The sequence below is a fragment of the Apus apus genome, chromosome 1 (genome assembly GCF_020740795.1).
Source record: "Apus apus isolate bApuApu2 chromosome 1, bApuApu2.pri.cur, whole genome shotgun sequence".
In the NCBI taxonomy this organism is placed as follows: domain Eukaryota; kingdom Metazoa; phylum Chordata; class Aves; order Apodiformes; family Apodidae; genus Apus; species Apus apus.
In genome coordinates this window covers 9094699-9111627 of record NC_067282.1, presented here as the reverse complement: position 1 = coordinate 9111627, position 16929 = coordinate 9094699, and the positions used below count along the sequence as shown (strand labels likewise).

Genomic DNA, 16929 nt, shown 5'->3' with positions numbered 1-16929 from the left:
GCAACTGCTTTAATTGGCACCTTTCCAGGAAGGTATGAAATTATTTCTCATGCAGTTCATGACAGAACTTCCATTGATCATAAAACCTAGGATTATTCCTACAGTTTGTGAAACTGAGGAGTGATTTGAGATATATCAGATTTGGGGCATCAAACTTTTCAGCAAGTGGATATTGAGAAACTTATACAAAAATAGTATAAAATTGTATCTTTAGGACTAAAGAGTCTAAATCACAATAATTTATTTTAAAAATTAGCTTCTTCTTATCATTAGAATGTGTTTCTGTAAAAGATCCCAGACCATTAAAATCTGTGGTTTTGCCATTTACGTTCAGGAAAGAAGGTTGAGATGCTTATATTCTGACACTAAAACAGCATTTCTTCAGCTTTGTGCTGACTGATTTTATTTAAACCCAAACACATGGATTTTAGATTGACCTAGAACTATGCTTAAAAACTTATATTCTTTGAGAAGTAAAATGTTTTGATGTAATGCTTCATTCATTTTAGGTTCTCAATTCAGATTCTTAATTCCTGGTATGGCAATTTTGAAGATAAGGTGCTGAGAAAAAGTGGTAACTTTGGTTGGGATTTTTCCAATCTATGATGGTTTACTGTACTTCATGTACAGGATTCTGCTTTAGGATGAGATGAATCATGCTGTAGAAATAATCTCCTTTGACTTAAAAAGGAACCCAAATAGACTAGGTCTAGTATAGAAGTTTGAATTCGAGCAGATGAGCCCAATCCTTAGTGTTTTTAGCCTTGCCTTCTCAAATACAGGCTGTAGATCACTCTCACAGACCTTGTTTTACGGGCAACAATCTTAGGCACAACAGAATGCCATGGAGAGTAATTTCAGACTCTTCCTCATTCCAGGATTAAATGGGTTGGCAAACAATTGTAGTGACAGCTTGCATAGAAATTGATTTGCTTGAAATTCTGTCCCTGACCAGATTTTTAATTGTTGTGTTTAACAGAGTTTAGGGTTTGGAATAAAAATGACATGTAGAAACTTGCATAGTTAGTCTTACAAATAAATAGAGATGGGGTTTGTTCTTGATTACCTGCTTAGAGACAAATGTCTTGAGCAAAAGATTACAGGAGCAAATACTAATGGGAAAGGAGAGATACATAGTGAAATGCAAGGAAAAGAGCAGTTTTCTCTGGGGAGGTGGGAAGGAGCACAACAGTTCTTCTTTCGTATGTAGTTTGATACATGATTTGTCTTCAAGATATAAACACATGCAAGGATTTGATTGAATCATGATTTATATACCTTTCTTAAAAGGTCACAGAAAACAAGTACACCTCTTCACAGTTCAAATGCAAGTCATCTTATGTCTGTTTTAGTTCCAGGTCTGACTGGAGTCATTATGGTGGTAGTATTATTCCTGATGTGTACAGCTTCTACATATGCTATCAGGTAAGACATAATCTGATCATTATGCTGAAAAATGCCATTTGAGTAATCATATTCTCATACTAATTTGAGAGAATGAAGAGCAAAAGTAATATGAGGCAAGATGTATTTAAGTGTGTTTAAAATACAAGTTTTCTTTTTTAGTAGCTTACAGGTACATTTGCACAGTGAATTTAGTATTAAAAAAATTACAAATCCTGATTAAATTGCCTTAAGAGAAAAGTCTTGTTTGGGGAATGTGCTTGGTTAAAAGTCTAGACCTTTAAAAATTCGAAAGCTTCTTTTTTCCTGTTTGTACAGAAAGGCAGTAAACTAAGCATATGGAAAGTTCTCTCCAATGCATGAATTAGTTCCACTGGAAGTAAAACAAGTTAATGTCTTTATCTTAATTATTTTCATCCATTAATTGTAACAGCAAACTGTAAAAATAAAAGGCAATAAAAATAAACCAGCAGTGAAGCAAACAGAAACAGAACCGTGCTACTTAAGTAGAATGTTGCATTTTAAAGCTTTGCTTCTGGTTGTCAGGTAATATTCTTTTTAATGTAGATATGTGCTGAGAGTATTTGCTTAATTTCTGAGAGTTTAGTCCTCCAGTTGGTTCACGTTCTGTACCAACATTATGGAACACATTATAGTACACTTGAATGGCCAGAACCTTGCAGCATCTAGCCCAATGTTGTAGCTTTTTCAAGGCTTGGATTCTGCAGTTGAAGCATATAAAAAACACCTTGATTTTTATAGCAGTCTCTGAATTCAAAGACTGATTGTGTGAATACATCATCTTGATTCAGCAAGTGCTGAAAGATATTTTAATTCCATATCTTCAAACTTAAATGGCATTCCTCCAATGTGAGTGAGACACATGGTTTTCAACTTTGTTTAACTAATCTGTCTTTCCTGAGTAGCAATGTTATCAGGTGCTGATTCAAGACAAGAAGTTCAACAAATACTGGTGCATGTTTTGTAGACAAAGATAATTCCAGGATTGAGACCTCTGTGAGGAGCTGTAGGCTACAGAAGTACAGGATAAGACTGCTGCACAAGGTGTCAGACATGGCTTCACATTCCATAGTCCACACAGATGGCTCTACTTGCAAAAAAAAGCCAGTTTTGGGAAGATGGAAAAATGAAACAATTACTTCACTCGGCTGCACCGAGCCAGAACAAAGTCCTGTTTTCTCCAAGGCCATGATAAATTAGAAAAAAAAAACAAAAACAAAAAAACAACACACAAAAAAACCCCAGCATGTATGAATAATTGGGAAACTTAGGAAAATATATTTGTTTGCAAACATATTATTGGAATTAATAATTGTGCAATTCATGCAACAAGGTTTCCATCTTTCCAAGTTACACGCTGAATATTTCCTTCTTCAATTACTTTTAAGTGCAAATCCTTTCCTGTCTTTCTGCCATCTAGCCAGCAGAATCAAAGCCCTTAAGAGATCATCTACTTCTCCTGTTACTCTAGCAATAATTTTATTTAGAAATTTTATGCTGGCTTCTCCCTCAGGCGTATGGATCAAGTTTGTCTTTATAATGTGTTTTGCTGAGGAAACAAGCTTCCGTGTCCATCTTTCTCTTTCCCTGTGATTTCTCACATGCCATAAGATGGCTAAGCTCATGCTATGGTCTTAGGAAAATTAATTGTAAATGTTCACTGCCTATCAGAGAGTGGGCTTTTAAAGAAGTATTTCAGACAGTATTACACTCTCTTGGATTTCAGCCCTAATCTGCTCTTGCACACTGAGCTGCTTAGTAATTTCTTCCTTCATATGTTCTTGAAATTTTCCTATGCATGGTTATTCTGCTATTTTTGTGCCCTTACTTGTTCAATGAACTGTGGGAATAAGTATTAGGAGGATTGAATTAGCTGCTGATGTTTTAAAGAGGGAAAGTGAGTATTGCTTGAAACAATTTTCTAAATTTTTGCTTTGTCATACCTGAGATTTAGACCAATGTTTTTTGTTCAGTAGTTGTTTATTGGAAGGGTTATGAATTTATTAGAAAAGACGGTAAATCCTGTGAATAAGTGTTGACATTTCTGCTAACTTCCAAATGAGTGTTGTTCAAGAGTATTTCCACTGAACACAACTACTAGTGACTGTGGGAATCATATTTTTAAAGGAACATAAAAATAGAAGCTGCTGCCATGCCCTCTCTTTTTATAACCAAATATTCCAGTCTTCAGTTTAATCTTCTAACTACCACCTATATTGTCCTTTTCCAAACTGTCGGAATTTTGTATGTGTCTGTAGGACACACAGTGTAAGATGAAATACAAATAAGAAATATATAATTATTAAAATGCTGGAAAATATGCTTCATGGTAACAGGTTCAAGGATCTCCATCCCTTTAGTTTAAGGAGATGAAGTCAAGAGGACTTGATTACATTTAGGGGAACTTGATACATGTGAGGAACTGGGATTTTATTGTGGAGGTGTCTGCAGGAATTGTTTGGAAGCTGACATTTAGATGTATTCAGACAAGTAGTGTACAGTGTTTTTAATCAGTAATAATACCTAGTTGTTGAAAACAACATGTCAGAAGGTGGGATTGAGTTTCCATCACTGAAAATTTGAAAAATTGGTGCTCAAGATCTAATAAAAAATGAATTCAGCTTCTGGTATTGTAGCAAGATACCAGTTTAAACGAGAGCTTCAAGACCTATTTCAGGCCTGGGGGTAAATGTTACTCTCTTTGTGCCTTCTCATTGTCCTTCCACTCCCCACACCATCATCCTTTACTTTCATCTTACTGCTGTTTACTCCTAGAACTCCTTACAGATGCTGCATGTGTAAAAGTCCATAGGAGGGGAAAAAATTCTGAAAGATGTTAGCTATGGTGAAGGAATAGCTTCTTAAACTATGTTCTCAGAGTTAACATTTTTTATTTAATAATTGTTTTGGCTTATGAATGGGGTAAGTTCTTTGGTTTTGGGAGAGACTCTCCTACCATGCTGTGTAGTGTGAGAGGTGTATTTGTGTGCTATGAAGTACAATATTTTCTTATCCATGGTTATTGTTGTTTTTTGGTGACTGTTTTACTCAAGAAAAAACAAACAAGCTTAATAGAAAACAGTTCCAGATGAGTATTTTTTTTTGGTCTTGGTTCTTTTTATTTACCTAACAAATTGCTGCTGAAAGGAAGTCCTCTTTCCTCTTCACCTCTTCTGATCCTCCCAGTGGTAATCTTCCTGTTCCTCGTAAGACCATCAGTCCTAGACCTCCACTGGGTGTGGCTTCCTGCCCCAGAATTTCTCCTACCTGTCCTCGTGTTGCCTTCCTGCTCTAGTTCCCTTTCCCCTGATATGTCCTTCCGCACCATATCCTCACATGTTGCTTTGACCTTTCCCACCAGCCCTTCTGCTGCTGTCTACACCACCTGTTTGCATGTTGTACCTGCAGTGACACATTGGGGCAGGGAGCACACATGGAGGCACTCACTGTAAAGAGGCTGAGTTTTGAGCCTGGAGGATGAAAAACTATTCTAGCTGTCAGGATCTAATAGGGACTAACTAGGACCTGTGAAAGGAGTGAAGCCTTCTAATTTAGCAAGAGCTGTTTAGTTGGCTCCATACTTCTGTGTCCTTTATCTCTCTTTCTCAGCTTTTCACTTCTGTGCCAGTCACCTGTTCTTCTCAACACTTAATTACTTGCAAGTACAGTGTGCCTGTAGGAATACATACTGGGCTTTGTTCTACATGACTACGTGATGTATAATGATGTTCTGTGTGCACAGATCTGCTTTTGATTAGCAGTGATTCCATCTGAGTGGAACAGCATTGAACCGTGGTTTATTCTTTTCAGGGTTTCAAACTATGACATCTTCTGGTATACACACAACCTTTTCTTTGTCTTCTATATGCTGCTGATGCTGCATGTTTCTGGGTAAGTAAATGGAAAATACTGTCCCTTTTCCTGAAGCACAACCAGAAAGAGCACTTGATTGCTGCCTCTCCCAAGCTCACTTATGCACAGTGGGCCAACTTCCTGATAAGGTGCTCTCCTCTTCAGTTTTTCAACAGGTTATTGTTAAAATGAAGTTCAGACTCTAGCTTGGTGAATTGTATGTTCCTACAGCCAGCTATCACAAACTTCTTCACTTTCAAGTTTATTCCTTATTCATTTTGCCAGTTTCTATTAGTAATGTTGGAAGTCCCAGGGCTGACACAGTACTCCAGGTGGGGTCTTACAAGAGCAGACTAGAGGGGAAGAATCACCTTCCTTGACCTGCTGGTCAAGCTTCTGATGCAGCTCAGGATATAGTTTGTTTTCTGTGCTGCAAGTGCACATTATTGTTCCTTTTCTGCCCCCTCTCACCTGGCTGCTCAGAAGAGAATGTGAAGCAAAGTTGCTCATCCCTTTCTCTTTCCTCTCTCGTTTCCTTTTTGAATCCTAAGGAGGGGGAAGGAACAGCTTTTCTCTATCTCTTTCTCACTGCTATGATACAAAATTTTTTAATTATTCTTGTTTTCACCAATATGAGATGAGTGTGCATGTGTCATGAAGCTGATGGCCAGGTCTGTATCTGGCACAAACAAGGCCAGCTCTGCCAAAAGGTAAAGTGGCATCCACAAGTTATGCTCTGAGAAAACCTGGTCCATTAACATCTCTAAAGTTTCCTCTGTGGATGTAGGTGTAGAGATTGGTATAAGGAAGATAAGGTGTATTTAGATGAAGTTTATTTCTCCATGTAATCAAACACCTACTGAAACATGGAGTGTTAGGATGTCTGTGTGACACTGAGCACCTCTGCTTGAAGTAAACAGGGAAAGGTAATTAGGCTTAGCAAGATCACCATAGGAATATGTGAAAAAAACAAATGCAGCTTGAGATCTAGTGAGTTGAAATAATGAACTCAAAACAACTGAAAGTCCAGGACACAATTACAGTTCTCTGTGGGTTTGGTCTGTGTTGTTTTGTTGTTAGTTTTTTTTTTCCTGTGGCATAGCTGTGTTCATACCTGGGGAGGATAAATCTAACCTATTCTTCCTTGTCCTGGGGCAGGATGAACTTTGACTAAATTATTCTTGACAGGTGTTTGTCAAACTTCTTGAAAACATCTGGTGACTGCAATCCTCTAACCTCCGAAGTCAATCTGTTCCAGTGATTGCCTTCAGAGTATTTGCCATGTCCAGTTTAATACATCTCCTTCACTGTGTTATCCTTTGCCCATTGTCTTCCTAACTATGCTGCCCTTCTGTGAAGGTAGAAGTCTAGTTGGAGAGGTTTACAAACCAAGGCTGCAGGAATGCACCACCCATTAAACAGGCATCTTCTTGTACACAGCCTCCTGAGTACTGAATTGGAGAGTCATTCAGTGCTAATCTAAAATAACTGTCAGTTAAACGTGGGAGAGTAATGAGTCATGGAGAGTGGGAGGCAGTTCAAGTGTAAGGTGCCTAAATGTAGGTCTCTACATGTTTTCCAAATGTCTTTCTCCCATTATAGTCTAATGAGTTCTAATAAATGCAGTCAGTGGAGCTTCAAGAACTCTTCAGCCATCCTGCTACTACAGAGATCTACACTCAAGCGAGCTGGATTGATTTCTGGGCTCTAATAGTGGTATTGATTAGATGATCTCTTCTGAGAATAAAGGATACTTAGATAGCCATGCTTAGGCATGTCTTAGAGATTGCATATAATCATAGAATCATTAAGGTTGGAAGGGACCTTAAAGATTAACAAGTTCCAACCCCCCTGCCATGAGCAGGGAACCCTACCACTAGATCAGGTTGCACAAAACCTTGTCCAGCCTGGCCCTAAAAACCTCCAGGGATGGGGCATCAACAACCTCTCTGGGCAACCCACCCCAGTTCCTCACCACCCTCATGATGAAGAATTTCTTCCTAATATCTAGCCTACATCTCCCCTCTCTCAGTTTAAAACCATTACCCCTTGTCCTATCACTGTCTTCTCTGATGAAAGCCCCTCCCCAGCTTTCCTGTAGGCCCCCTTCAAGTACTGGAAGGTGCTCTAAGGTCTCCCTGGAGCCTTCTCTTCTCTATGCTGAACAGCCCCAACTCTCTCAGCCTGTCTTCATAGCAGAGGTGCTCCAGGCCTTTGATCATCTTGGTGGCCCTTCTCTGGACCCTCTCCAGCAGGTCTATATCCTTCTTGTGCTGAGGGCACCAGAACTTGCAGACACATGGCCAGTCACTCCAAAGAACAAGACATTTCCTGTGGCTGGACCATGCAGGCAGAGTGGGTGATGATTTACCTGTCTTGGGAGTCTCTCCTTTCAAGTATTTCCACAGTATTCTTGATGCTTGTTTTCATTCAAATTATTATAGTTCTGTTCTTATAGTTTCCTCTTCTCAGCAGTTTGTAAAGTGACATGATTATCTGTCTTATATTATTGGTTTGTTCTTTCTTCCCTACCCTAAGGGAGAGGAGAATCTTACAGGTAGTTATTCTTATAGACTTGTGTTGCTCTTGTACTTCTTGGAATGTGACTTTCAAATATTTTAGTGGCTTAAGGCTTGGTGTATTTAAGTGGGTTATAGTGATTCATAGGAGCTGAGAATAAGACTCACTTGAGTTATCCAAAAATTTATCTTCCAGAGGGTAAAAATTCTTAAGATTCCACCCGCACATTGATCTTTAGGAGTCCCCTCAAGCAACTCACCTCGAGTTGGGCAGCAGAAAATAAATAAGAAGACAGGAACAGTGTAGTTCCCTATAAAAACATTGAAAACCATTGATCTCTAACTTATCTTCATAAAAATCTCAAGAAGCAGTGATGCATATTTTTCAACTCTAGCCAGAAATGAATTTTGGGGGTACAAAATCGGAGCAGAGGTTGATGTATGCCCATGCAGATAGACTGCATGCTGTGTTGCTCAGCCAGTAGGACACTTTCATATGACTTGCCCTTGTTGTCTCTCCCATTTTTGTTTGCTAAAAATGTCTGTCCTCTCCTTACTGACATCCACACAATGCTTTTTATATATTGAAGTGTTCTACTAAATAGGAATATAACTTATACTCCTTTAAAGTTGTGCAGAACTCAACCTTTCTGAGAGCTGAACTCGGATGGGTAAGACAACTTTGCCTTTCCATGACAGCTTCAGAAATGGGAGTCATTGCAGCTGCTGTTAACAGGCAGCTTTGTCATCCCAGTTTGTCACTCAGTTAGCATGTTTGTAATAGTTTAAACAAACTGGAGATCACTGTAGGGAATGCTGGTGTTTGCAGTTCAGCTATTCATGTCTCAAGGAAAACTTTGAATCCTCTTTTGGGTTCTTCTGAGAAGAGAAAAGCTGTGGGAGCAGCTGGTAGGCATGCACACAAGGCTGATAGGAAAAATACTGCATATGCTGTTGCTTCCAGCTAAATCCACGAGGCACTGTAGTATTTATGGAGTAGGGAACTAACACAGTGCTAGGGGGTATCTGTCACTTTGCAAATATGCAATGACCAACAGTGATGCCAGATGCAAGCGATAGGCATGATCAGGCAATAAATACAGACAGAAGCATGGGTGTAGGCACACTTCCCAAGTGATTCTTCCAGGGTCAGACATGGAGTTTAGAATGAGCAGGTTCAACTTCCAAGCTGTACGTGATTTACTGGACCATGCAGAAAGCTTGTTACTAGCTGTCAGGACTGCATTTCAGTAGGGAAGATTGCCAGTAGCCTGTCGGAGCCCATTTAAATTAGGAATATTGCAGATGTCCTACTTCTCTCCCTTCTCGTGAATTAAGCTCTGTCACTGCTGTTGCTGTGTGTGTGCTATGCTGGGGAGAGGAGGGGGGAGCATATGTCTTTTTGGTGGATTGTATACTTGAGAGGAGCCTTCACCACACAGCCTAACACTCAGAGGGCACGTCTCACCAGACACTGTGTCAGTGTTCCTTATTTCCCACCCAGCATCATCCTATACAGCTTGTTATATAGCTCTTTGTTTTTTAAAATATTCCTCATTGTGGTTTTACTGTAATGAAATCCAGATTTGGAGGCAAGTAGTTCTTCTAAGGAATTGTATTAATAGTATTATCTGTTCTTCCCCATTTTCAATGTTTCATTCCTGTGTTGAGATATCCCAGAGTGTCTCAGGTTTCCACTTCTTTCTTCGTAGTTTCTAGCTGCAGCTGCAAGTCCTCTCTTCATTTCCTATACAATTAAATTTAGCTTAAAGCATTGACCCAAAAAAATGCAAGAAAGGTTCCTTGGCTATCATGCAGGACTTTCCTTTTTCCTTCTATTTGACAAGGTGACATTCAAAGGAACAAATTATACCGTTGTGTGCAAAGCTGGTAAACACCAACTAGTGAGAACATTCCTGCAGTTTATGATTTGGCAACTTAGGGCACTTCTGCTATGGAAGCCCCTTAAAAAATGAGGCTTGGTGACTGTAGGGATGAGTGGAAACAACCCGGGTGTGATTTCACTAGAATTGTGATTATTTATTTTTTTTTCAAGGCTCCCACAATATCTGCCCCTTTCAAGCAGTATTAAGCTTGAGGCTGTTCAGTGGGGGAGTGAGTGCCAAGTGAGCTGGAAAAGTTAAACCTTGCCTCTAGTGACAGAGGGCTCTATTGTTGGTTGCAAAGCTTCAGTCTCATTGTAAGTCCTGAAAGCAAATGAAATAAAAATTCTTATGGAAGATGAGCCTTGTGACTGCTTTCTAAACCTCTCTCCAAATAGGATGAGTTGCTTAGTTCTGATTTACTTCAATGTCTTTTAAAATTTATTTTTATTTTCCTGTAGGGGAGTGCTCAAGTACCAGACCAACTTAGAGGAACACCCTCCTGGTTGCTTTAATCCTAACAAAACACTGCAAGAGAATATGACGGCACCAAAGGCTTTTGAAGAGACATTTCCTAACTATACTACTGAGCCTTTCCCAGAGGACTTATCAGTACCAGAACCCTTTGTACAAAATAACTTCATGAGAATTTGTTCCAAGGAACCCAAGTTCCAGTCACACTTCCCAGAGGTCTGTATGATCCGACGTTTCAGGTATTACAAGCCATGCCAAGTCTTTCAGTCAGCCATAACCACTAATTACTGCTTTTCCAGACCAGATGTTTTAATAATGGAAAATATTGTTAAAACCTTTTCAAGCACTCAAAGATTTGGTGGGGAAAAAACAATCTGTATTAAACCTTGAACTACATTACAATGTGGTGCATAGAATAGAGTGGAGAAATGTCAATAGCTTGGCCATGATGTGCTTTTTTGGTATGACATGATAAGAGACGTATTGGTCTTGCTATAAGTGTGATGTTAAATTACAGCATAGCACTTCAAAGCAAACATTTCTATAACATTCATAAGGTCCTTTTGTAAGAATTGTGTGGCAGTAGTTAATTGAAATAATCAAACTCCAGGGTTTTTTTTGTTGTTTTGTGTTGTTTTTGTTTGTTTGTTTGTTTTTGTGTGTGTGTGTTTTGTTTTTTTTTTACCAGGCAGATGCAAGTCCTGTTACTCATTTCTGGGTTGCAGTTGGTGGTGGTTTGGCTTTGTATAGCCTGTTGTTTACAGACAGGCTTGTTTTATATTTGCCATGACTAAATGCCTGTCATGACAGTGGGGACAGAAAAGCATTTTCTTTTTCTGTTTTCCTTTTGTTTCTCTATGTTTTGTGGCAGCAGCTCTTTCTTCATCTAAATTTTCTATTTTGTTTTGAGTAAAGATGAGCTGGGCTGTACTGGCAAGTAGCATGAGGAAATTTAGGCATATGGAGTTCACAACTCATAACAGACCTCACAGGAGTTTATTTTTATAATTGTTTTCTGTAGAACACTTATTTCCCTTACTAGCTGCAGTAGACACCCATTTTACTAAGAAGCATGTAATCAGAGTAAGAAACAGTAAATTCTACATTGAAGTTCTTTGGATTTGTATTTTGCTGTGGTAATACTCCTAAATTACATGTATCAATGTATATCTGGCTCTATATGACACACAGGACATTAAACAGTCTTCTTAGAGACTTAAGATGCTTGCTGTGGAGCAATTTACAGGAAAAGAAGAGCCATTGAAGAAAAAAGGCCACTCTGTTCTCCTGACAGCTTGTAACATTATTTAGGACTTTTAAAAAAAATATTTATTTTGAAGTGTTTTATGCACTTAATGATAGCAAGTTTATAAAAACAAAACAAAACCAACAATAAAATCTTAGATCTTGTGAGCTACTGAAGTTTTTAAGGCCAGAGATGCTTGAGGAAATTAAATACTTTGCTAGTTGCAAGAGAAGCTGTTGTGTAACTTCAAAAATTAGGAAGGGAAGATGGATGGGGGTGTCAAGGCCATTTCAGTGCCATGGTTTGAATGACTGAGCAGATGTGGAATCAGTAGTTATCTCTGCCATAAGCTGTTAGTATCTGAGTCATTGGATGGTATTTAGCTGTGCAGCTGCAGATGTCTCCGTCTGAGGTATTCACCCAGGGTTCCCCGTATAATCAGTGCAGGCACATGGGCATTGTTTGTCTAGCGTGCACATCTTCCACAGAGGCAAATGAATCGTGATTGAAAAGGGCCCATTTCTCTCCTTTGTCTGTGATGTACGGTAGTTTAAGATAAGCATAAATTCTATAGCACAAGAATGCTTCTCAGTTTCTTGCTTGTGGCCAAGATGATTACAAGGTAATAGCCAAACAATATTTCAAGTCACCCAGTGTATTTCCAGGAAGCTTAACCAGTTTATAGTACTCAGGTCTGTTAGATTTTGAAACACTGTATGTACTGTGTCATTCACTGCTGAAAACAGTTGTAATCTAACTACCTAAAGCCAGAGCAACATGGTTGCAAATGAGGTCATTAGCATTTTGTTCCTGATGAGTTTGATGATTGAAATTGTTTGTGCTTGTGCATGATGCTGCCAGCTAGACTGATTAAGCTTCCATGACACGCTTGGATTTCTGCACGTAGGTTACTTGTGACCACTGTTCTGCAATAGATGTGATATCACAGAATCACTCATGCAGTTTTGAAATTAAAAATATAAAATGTAAATTCCTTAATGTAACATATTTTTGTTCTCCCATAGACCTGGTTTTGGATTTCTGGACCTCTGTGCTTGTACTGTGTGGAAAGGCTGTACCGCTACATCCGCAGCAACAAACCGGTCACAATAACTTCAGTGATAAGCCATCCCTCCAATGTCCTTGAAGTAAGGATGGTGAAAGATGACTTTAAAGCAAGGCCTGGTCAGGTGAGTTAATGTGCTTGTAAAAAATCACTGCTGTTCACATAGCATTGTCTGCAGGGATGACTTTCACTTTGTATGTACTAACCCATCACTGAATGTTTTGAACGTATCTTTTCTACCATTTTATTTTCTCTGGCTGATTTTGTTTCAGTATGTTATTCTGCACTGTCCAAGAGTGTCTGCACTGGAAAGCCATCCATTCACCCTTACAATGGTAAGAAATACAATTTTATTTCTGTACTTTCCTTCTTATTTACATTGGGTAAGCAAATGGTCTTTATTCCGACATAGAGCTCTTGGAGTAAGTCCAGAGAAGGGCCACAAAGATAATCAGAGGGCTGGAGCACCTCTCCTATAAAGACAGGCTAAGGGAGTTGGAATTGTTCAGTTTAGAGAGGAGAAGGCTCTGGGGAGACCTCATAATGGCCCTCCAATACCTGAAGGAGTCTACAAGAAAGCTGGAGACAGACTTTTTACAAGAGTGTGTAGTGATAGGATGGGGGATAATGGTTTTAAGCTGGAACAGGGTAGATTTAGGTTAGACATTAAGAAGAAATTATTTAGTGTAAGGGTGGTGAGATGCTGGAACAGGTTGCCCAGGGAAGCTATGGATGCCCCCTCCCTGGAAATGTTCAAGGCCAGGTTGGATGGGGCTTTGAGCAGCCTGGAATAGTGGGGGGTGTCCCTGCCCATGCAGGGTGGTTGGAACTAGATGATCTTTTAGGTCCCTTCCAACCCAAACCATTCTATGAGTCTATTTCCTTCAAGGTGAAAATTCCCTCCAGAAGAGCTTATGTTCAATTTATGAGGCTACCAATGAATACAAAATGGCATAATTATTATATATGACAGTACTCAATAAATTTTTGATTTTGTCCACTGTTGAGAAAATGGTATTTTTTTCCAAGGTCTTCCATAAGTGAAAAAAGATAACAAGTAAATAAAATCCACGTGATTTTGATCACTGTGTCATAAATGAGGTTTCAGCCAGTTTTGTAGATCTTAATGCAGAATGAGCACAAATTGTAACGAATTTCCTGTTGTCTTTCTATTCAATTAAGACATTTCGGCAACTGCCTTTTCCAAAGCTAGACAAGCATCAAGTTTAAAAAGAAAGTTTCTAAAATAGTCTTCTGCTTTATTATTGTATTAAGAGATGGAGAAATTACTTAAAGTGATATACCAGTGAAGTCAAACAATGTTGGGATTATTATTTACTCAGCTCTGTTGATCTAGAATGGGAATTGGATGCCCTGGAGACAGACTGGAATAAAATTAAATGTATATAAATAGACCTGAAGTTCTCCAGGAGTGAGCAGTGCAGAGACCTGGGAGATGCTTTGTACTGCACTAGCTATGTGGTTACAAAAAGCAGAGGCTAAGGTTGAGTATTAGTAGCAGCCTTTTCCTTCCAAAGGGAATAAAGGCTTTAGGGTTGCCTGAAATGAGTGTTCTTCTTCAAGAAGACCATGGAGATAAATATTATTTTTTTTATTATTTTCTTTGGACTGATAACTAGTACTTTATTCCCACTGAATTGTATGTAGTGCTATAGAACACCTGGGATGTTTTAGTGTTATCTGAAATTCAGAGTGCACAAGCAGGTCCTGCCCACTTCCAGGTCTTTGGTTTTGTGGGGTTCTTTGTTTTTTTGGGATTTTTTTGTTAATTTATTTATCTGTTGCTGAGCAAAGAGGCAAGTACTGTCACAGTGGAGCCCACACTAAATTCCACCTGAACTAAATTTAGTGCTGTAAATCTGGGAGTGCATCTCGCTTAAGGGAAACTGCCTCTGTATAGCTTAGTGAAGCAAGATTGGCACTTACATAGCCTGATATTTGCAAAGTTTTCCTGGCTATTCACTTTACCAGTAGAAAGCAAGGGAATGTGTTCTTTATCAGTTGTTAACTCCAGCAGGCAATTTTGAAGGCTTTAGTCTGTATAGTACATGAAGGTAACTAGGTATGAAATGCTGAAAAATGATGTGCATCGAGTATGATGGAATGGTAACTGTTTTTTTGTGTAGAATGATTCAGTCAGTATTTTTTGGTAATTTTTATAAGTCTAGTGCTCAGAAGATAAATTTAAAGAAGTTAACATAATTCTCACATTGCTCTTTATGCTTATTTGGCCCTAGCATAGGTATAGTTAATAAAGTTAGACTTATTCTATACCAGTAGACATTTCTTATTTAAATGCTAATTTCAAAACCTCTTGTTCTCTAATTTCTGACTGTCCATCTCAGTGGAAATTAAACTAATGGTAATAATTTCATCTTTAGTAGTAACTGCACAGTGTGGAAACTTTAGGACACTTAAAAAGATTTACTCTTCTTATATTAGGACACTCTTAAAACAGTGGATGGTGTGATTCTAATTTTCAGAAATATTTGCAGGAAAGATAAGGCCTGGTTCAACAATCTTTTCTCTGGGAAAGCTTCTTACTTGTTATGATGAGAGTTTTTTATCAGAAAAGAAACTGCTGTCATAGACATACTGGGTTAGATCATAGGATGAAGTTGAAAAAAGTTTTATTGAAGTCCAATTATTTGCAGGAGTAGAGTTTTTTACCCAGTATTTAAGATGGCATGCTATAATAATGCTGTTAGGATAAATTATTTTTGCATAAAAACTTCTGGATCCTAGGAGCTATGGAAAGTAGGTCTCCTGTTGTGAGTCTGAGTTTTTTTGCTGCATATAACAAACTCATATGCCTTCAGATAATGTGCAGAGGCTTTCTTATACATAAGTCTTGTTGATGAATTACAGTTCGTGTAATTTTTACAGTCATGTAGTAAATATGTAACACTAGAACTAGCAATTGCCACTCATGCACAATGCAATATATTTCAAGTATGTAATACTAGACCAGGCAATTTCTGTTCATGCTCAATGCTTTATCCTTTGAAGTACAGTGATATCCTTCAGCATAGAAGCACATCCTTCAAGATCACGGACATATTTTAACTATTACAAGATAGGAATTTACCACTGAGTTGCTGAGCTTCATTTTTATTGCTGCAAACGTATTTTGGTAGAACATCAACTATGCTGGAGAAACACTGTTATTGGGTAAATTGCTGTTTTACAGCATAATGAGGATTGGCAATGTTTAGGTTTATAGCAGTTCTTTTTTGCCCAGCCTAAGCAGGGGACAGTAATTTCCATATGTCTTTTGAAATATGCTTTGGGCTGCTGTCCTGCTTAGAAATTTGTCTCCTAGTTGTTTAATATGATGCCAGACATGGGACTGTGTTATCAGGTGTGTAGGCAATAGCTTAACTCAGTATTTTTTCTGCTCCCCTCTGACCTACTTGTAATTACCAAGCAAGCTGAAACAGTACGACTGCTTCTTTTGTTAGATGGTGACAAACCCTGGGGTATTTTCCTAGGCTGGTGTAGGAGTGTGGGGCTTAGAGCCACAACATAAGGGGTGCGTGGGGCTTTGGATGCTGGAAGCACAGTGCAGTGATGACTGCAGCAGAGCAAGGGGAAGACTGCAACGTTCTTCCTCATGCTGTTGTCCTGCTTAGAATCGTAGAATAGTTTAGGTTGGAAGGGGCCTTTAGAGTCCCTCTAGTCCAATCCCTCCTGCAATGAGCCGGGGCATTCTTCAACCGGATCAGGTTTGTCAAAGCCCCATCCAACCTGACCTTGAATGTTTCCAGGGATGAGGCATCAGCCTCTCTAGACGACCTGTTCCAGTGCTTCATCACCCCTATTATAAGACATTTCCTTATATCTAGCCTAAATCTACCCTCTTAGTTTAAAACCATTACCCGTGTCCTATCACAACAGGCCCTGCTAAAAAGCCTGTCCCAGGCTCCATGTGAAGTCCTGTATAAGCTGATGAGACATGTCACTGTGCCTGGAGTATGCTTAAAATACAAGAAGTGACCAATTCAGGCATATCTTCATACTCTTAAGTGAAAAAGTGGAAAGGAAGGGGTGAGTCAGCATGAAGGAGTCATGCAGATATTTTAGTAGTCCCTTCCCTTTGAGGTTGTGTAATATTTACAATTCAGCTCAGCTTCTTACATAATGCTGGGGTGGAGGAAAACTGTGTGAGGCTGAGTAAAGGGCCTGAACCCATTCCCATTGCACTCTGGCAAAGCTCCCACATGTTCACTAGGAGCCAGAGAGAGCTCTGAATTGTAACCAAGTGAACATAAAGACATAGGCATTGTTCAGAAATGTGTGCAGTGGCGTTTATTTCCTTTTCCATTTTATCAATTGAAAGGGTTCTTCCTCGTGGTGATGGAAGGAATGAGAAGAAGTGATTGGTGCAAAATTGTGCATGGGAATTTGGAGATGCAACATCTATGTTGCTCTGAACTCAGAGCT

At 39.0% G+C, this 16929-nt stretch overlaps 1 protein-coding gene across 3 annotated transcripts in view; it reads left to right on the top strand.

Annotated features, from left to right (window-relative positions):
* The window catches only part of NOX4 (NADPH oxidase 4), a 117861-nt gene that overhangs the window by 20314 nt on the left and 80618 nt on the right, over positions 1-16929 (top strand). For all 3 annotated transcript variants that reach the window (XR_007889618.1, XM_051620763.1, XM_051620778.1), the window contains 5 exons: positions 1353-1425; positions 5236-5316; positions 10141-10369; positions 12425-12589; positions 12738-12800. Coding sequence is in view for 2 of the 3 variants with exons in the window: in XM_051620763.1 (XP_051476723.1) it covers positions 1353-1425; positions 5236-5316; positions 10141-10369; positions 12425-12589; positions 12738-12800 (611 nt within the window). In the remaining variant the exon portion in view is untranslated. The remainder of the gene's footprint in view (positions 1-1352; positions 1426-5235; positions 5317-10140; positions 10370-12424; positions 12590-12737; positions 12801-16929) is intronic.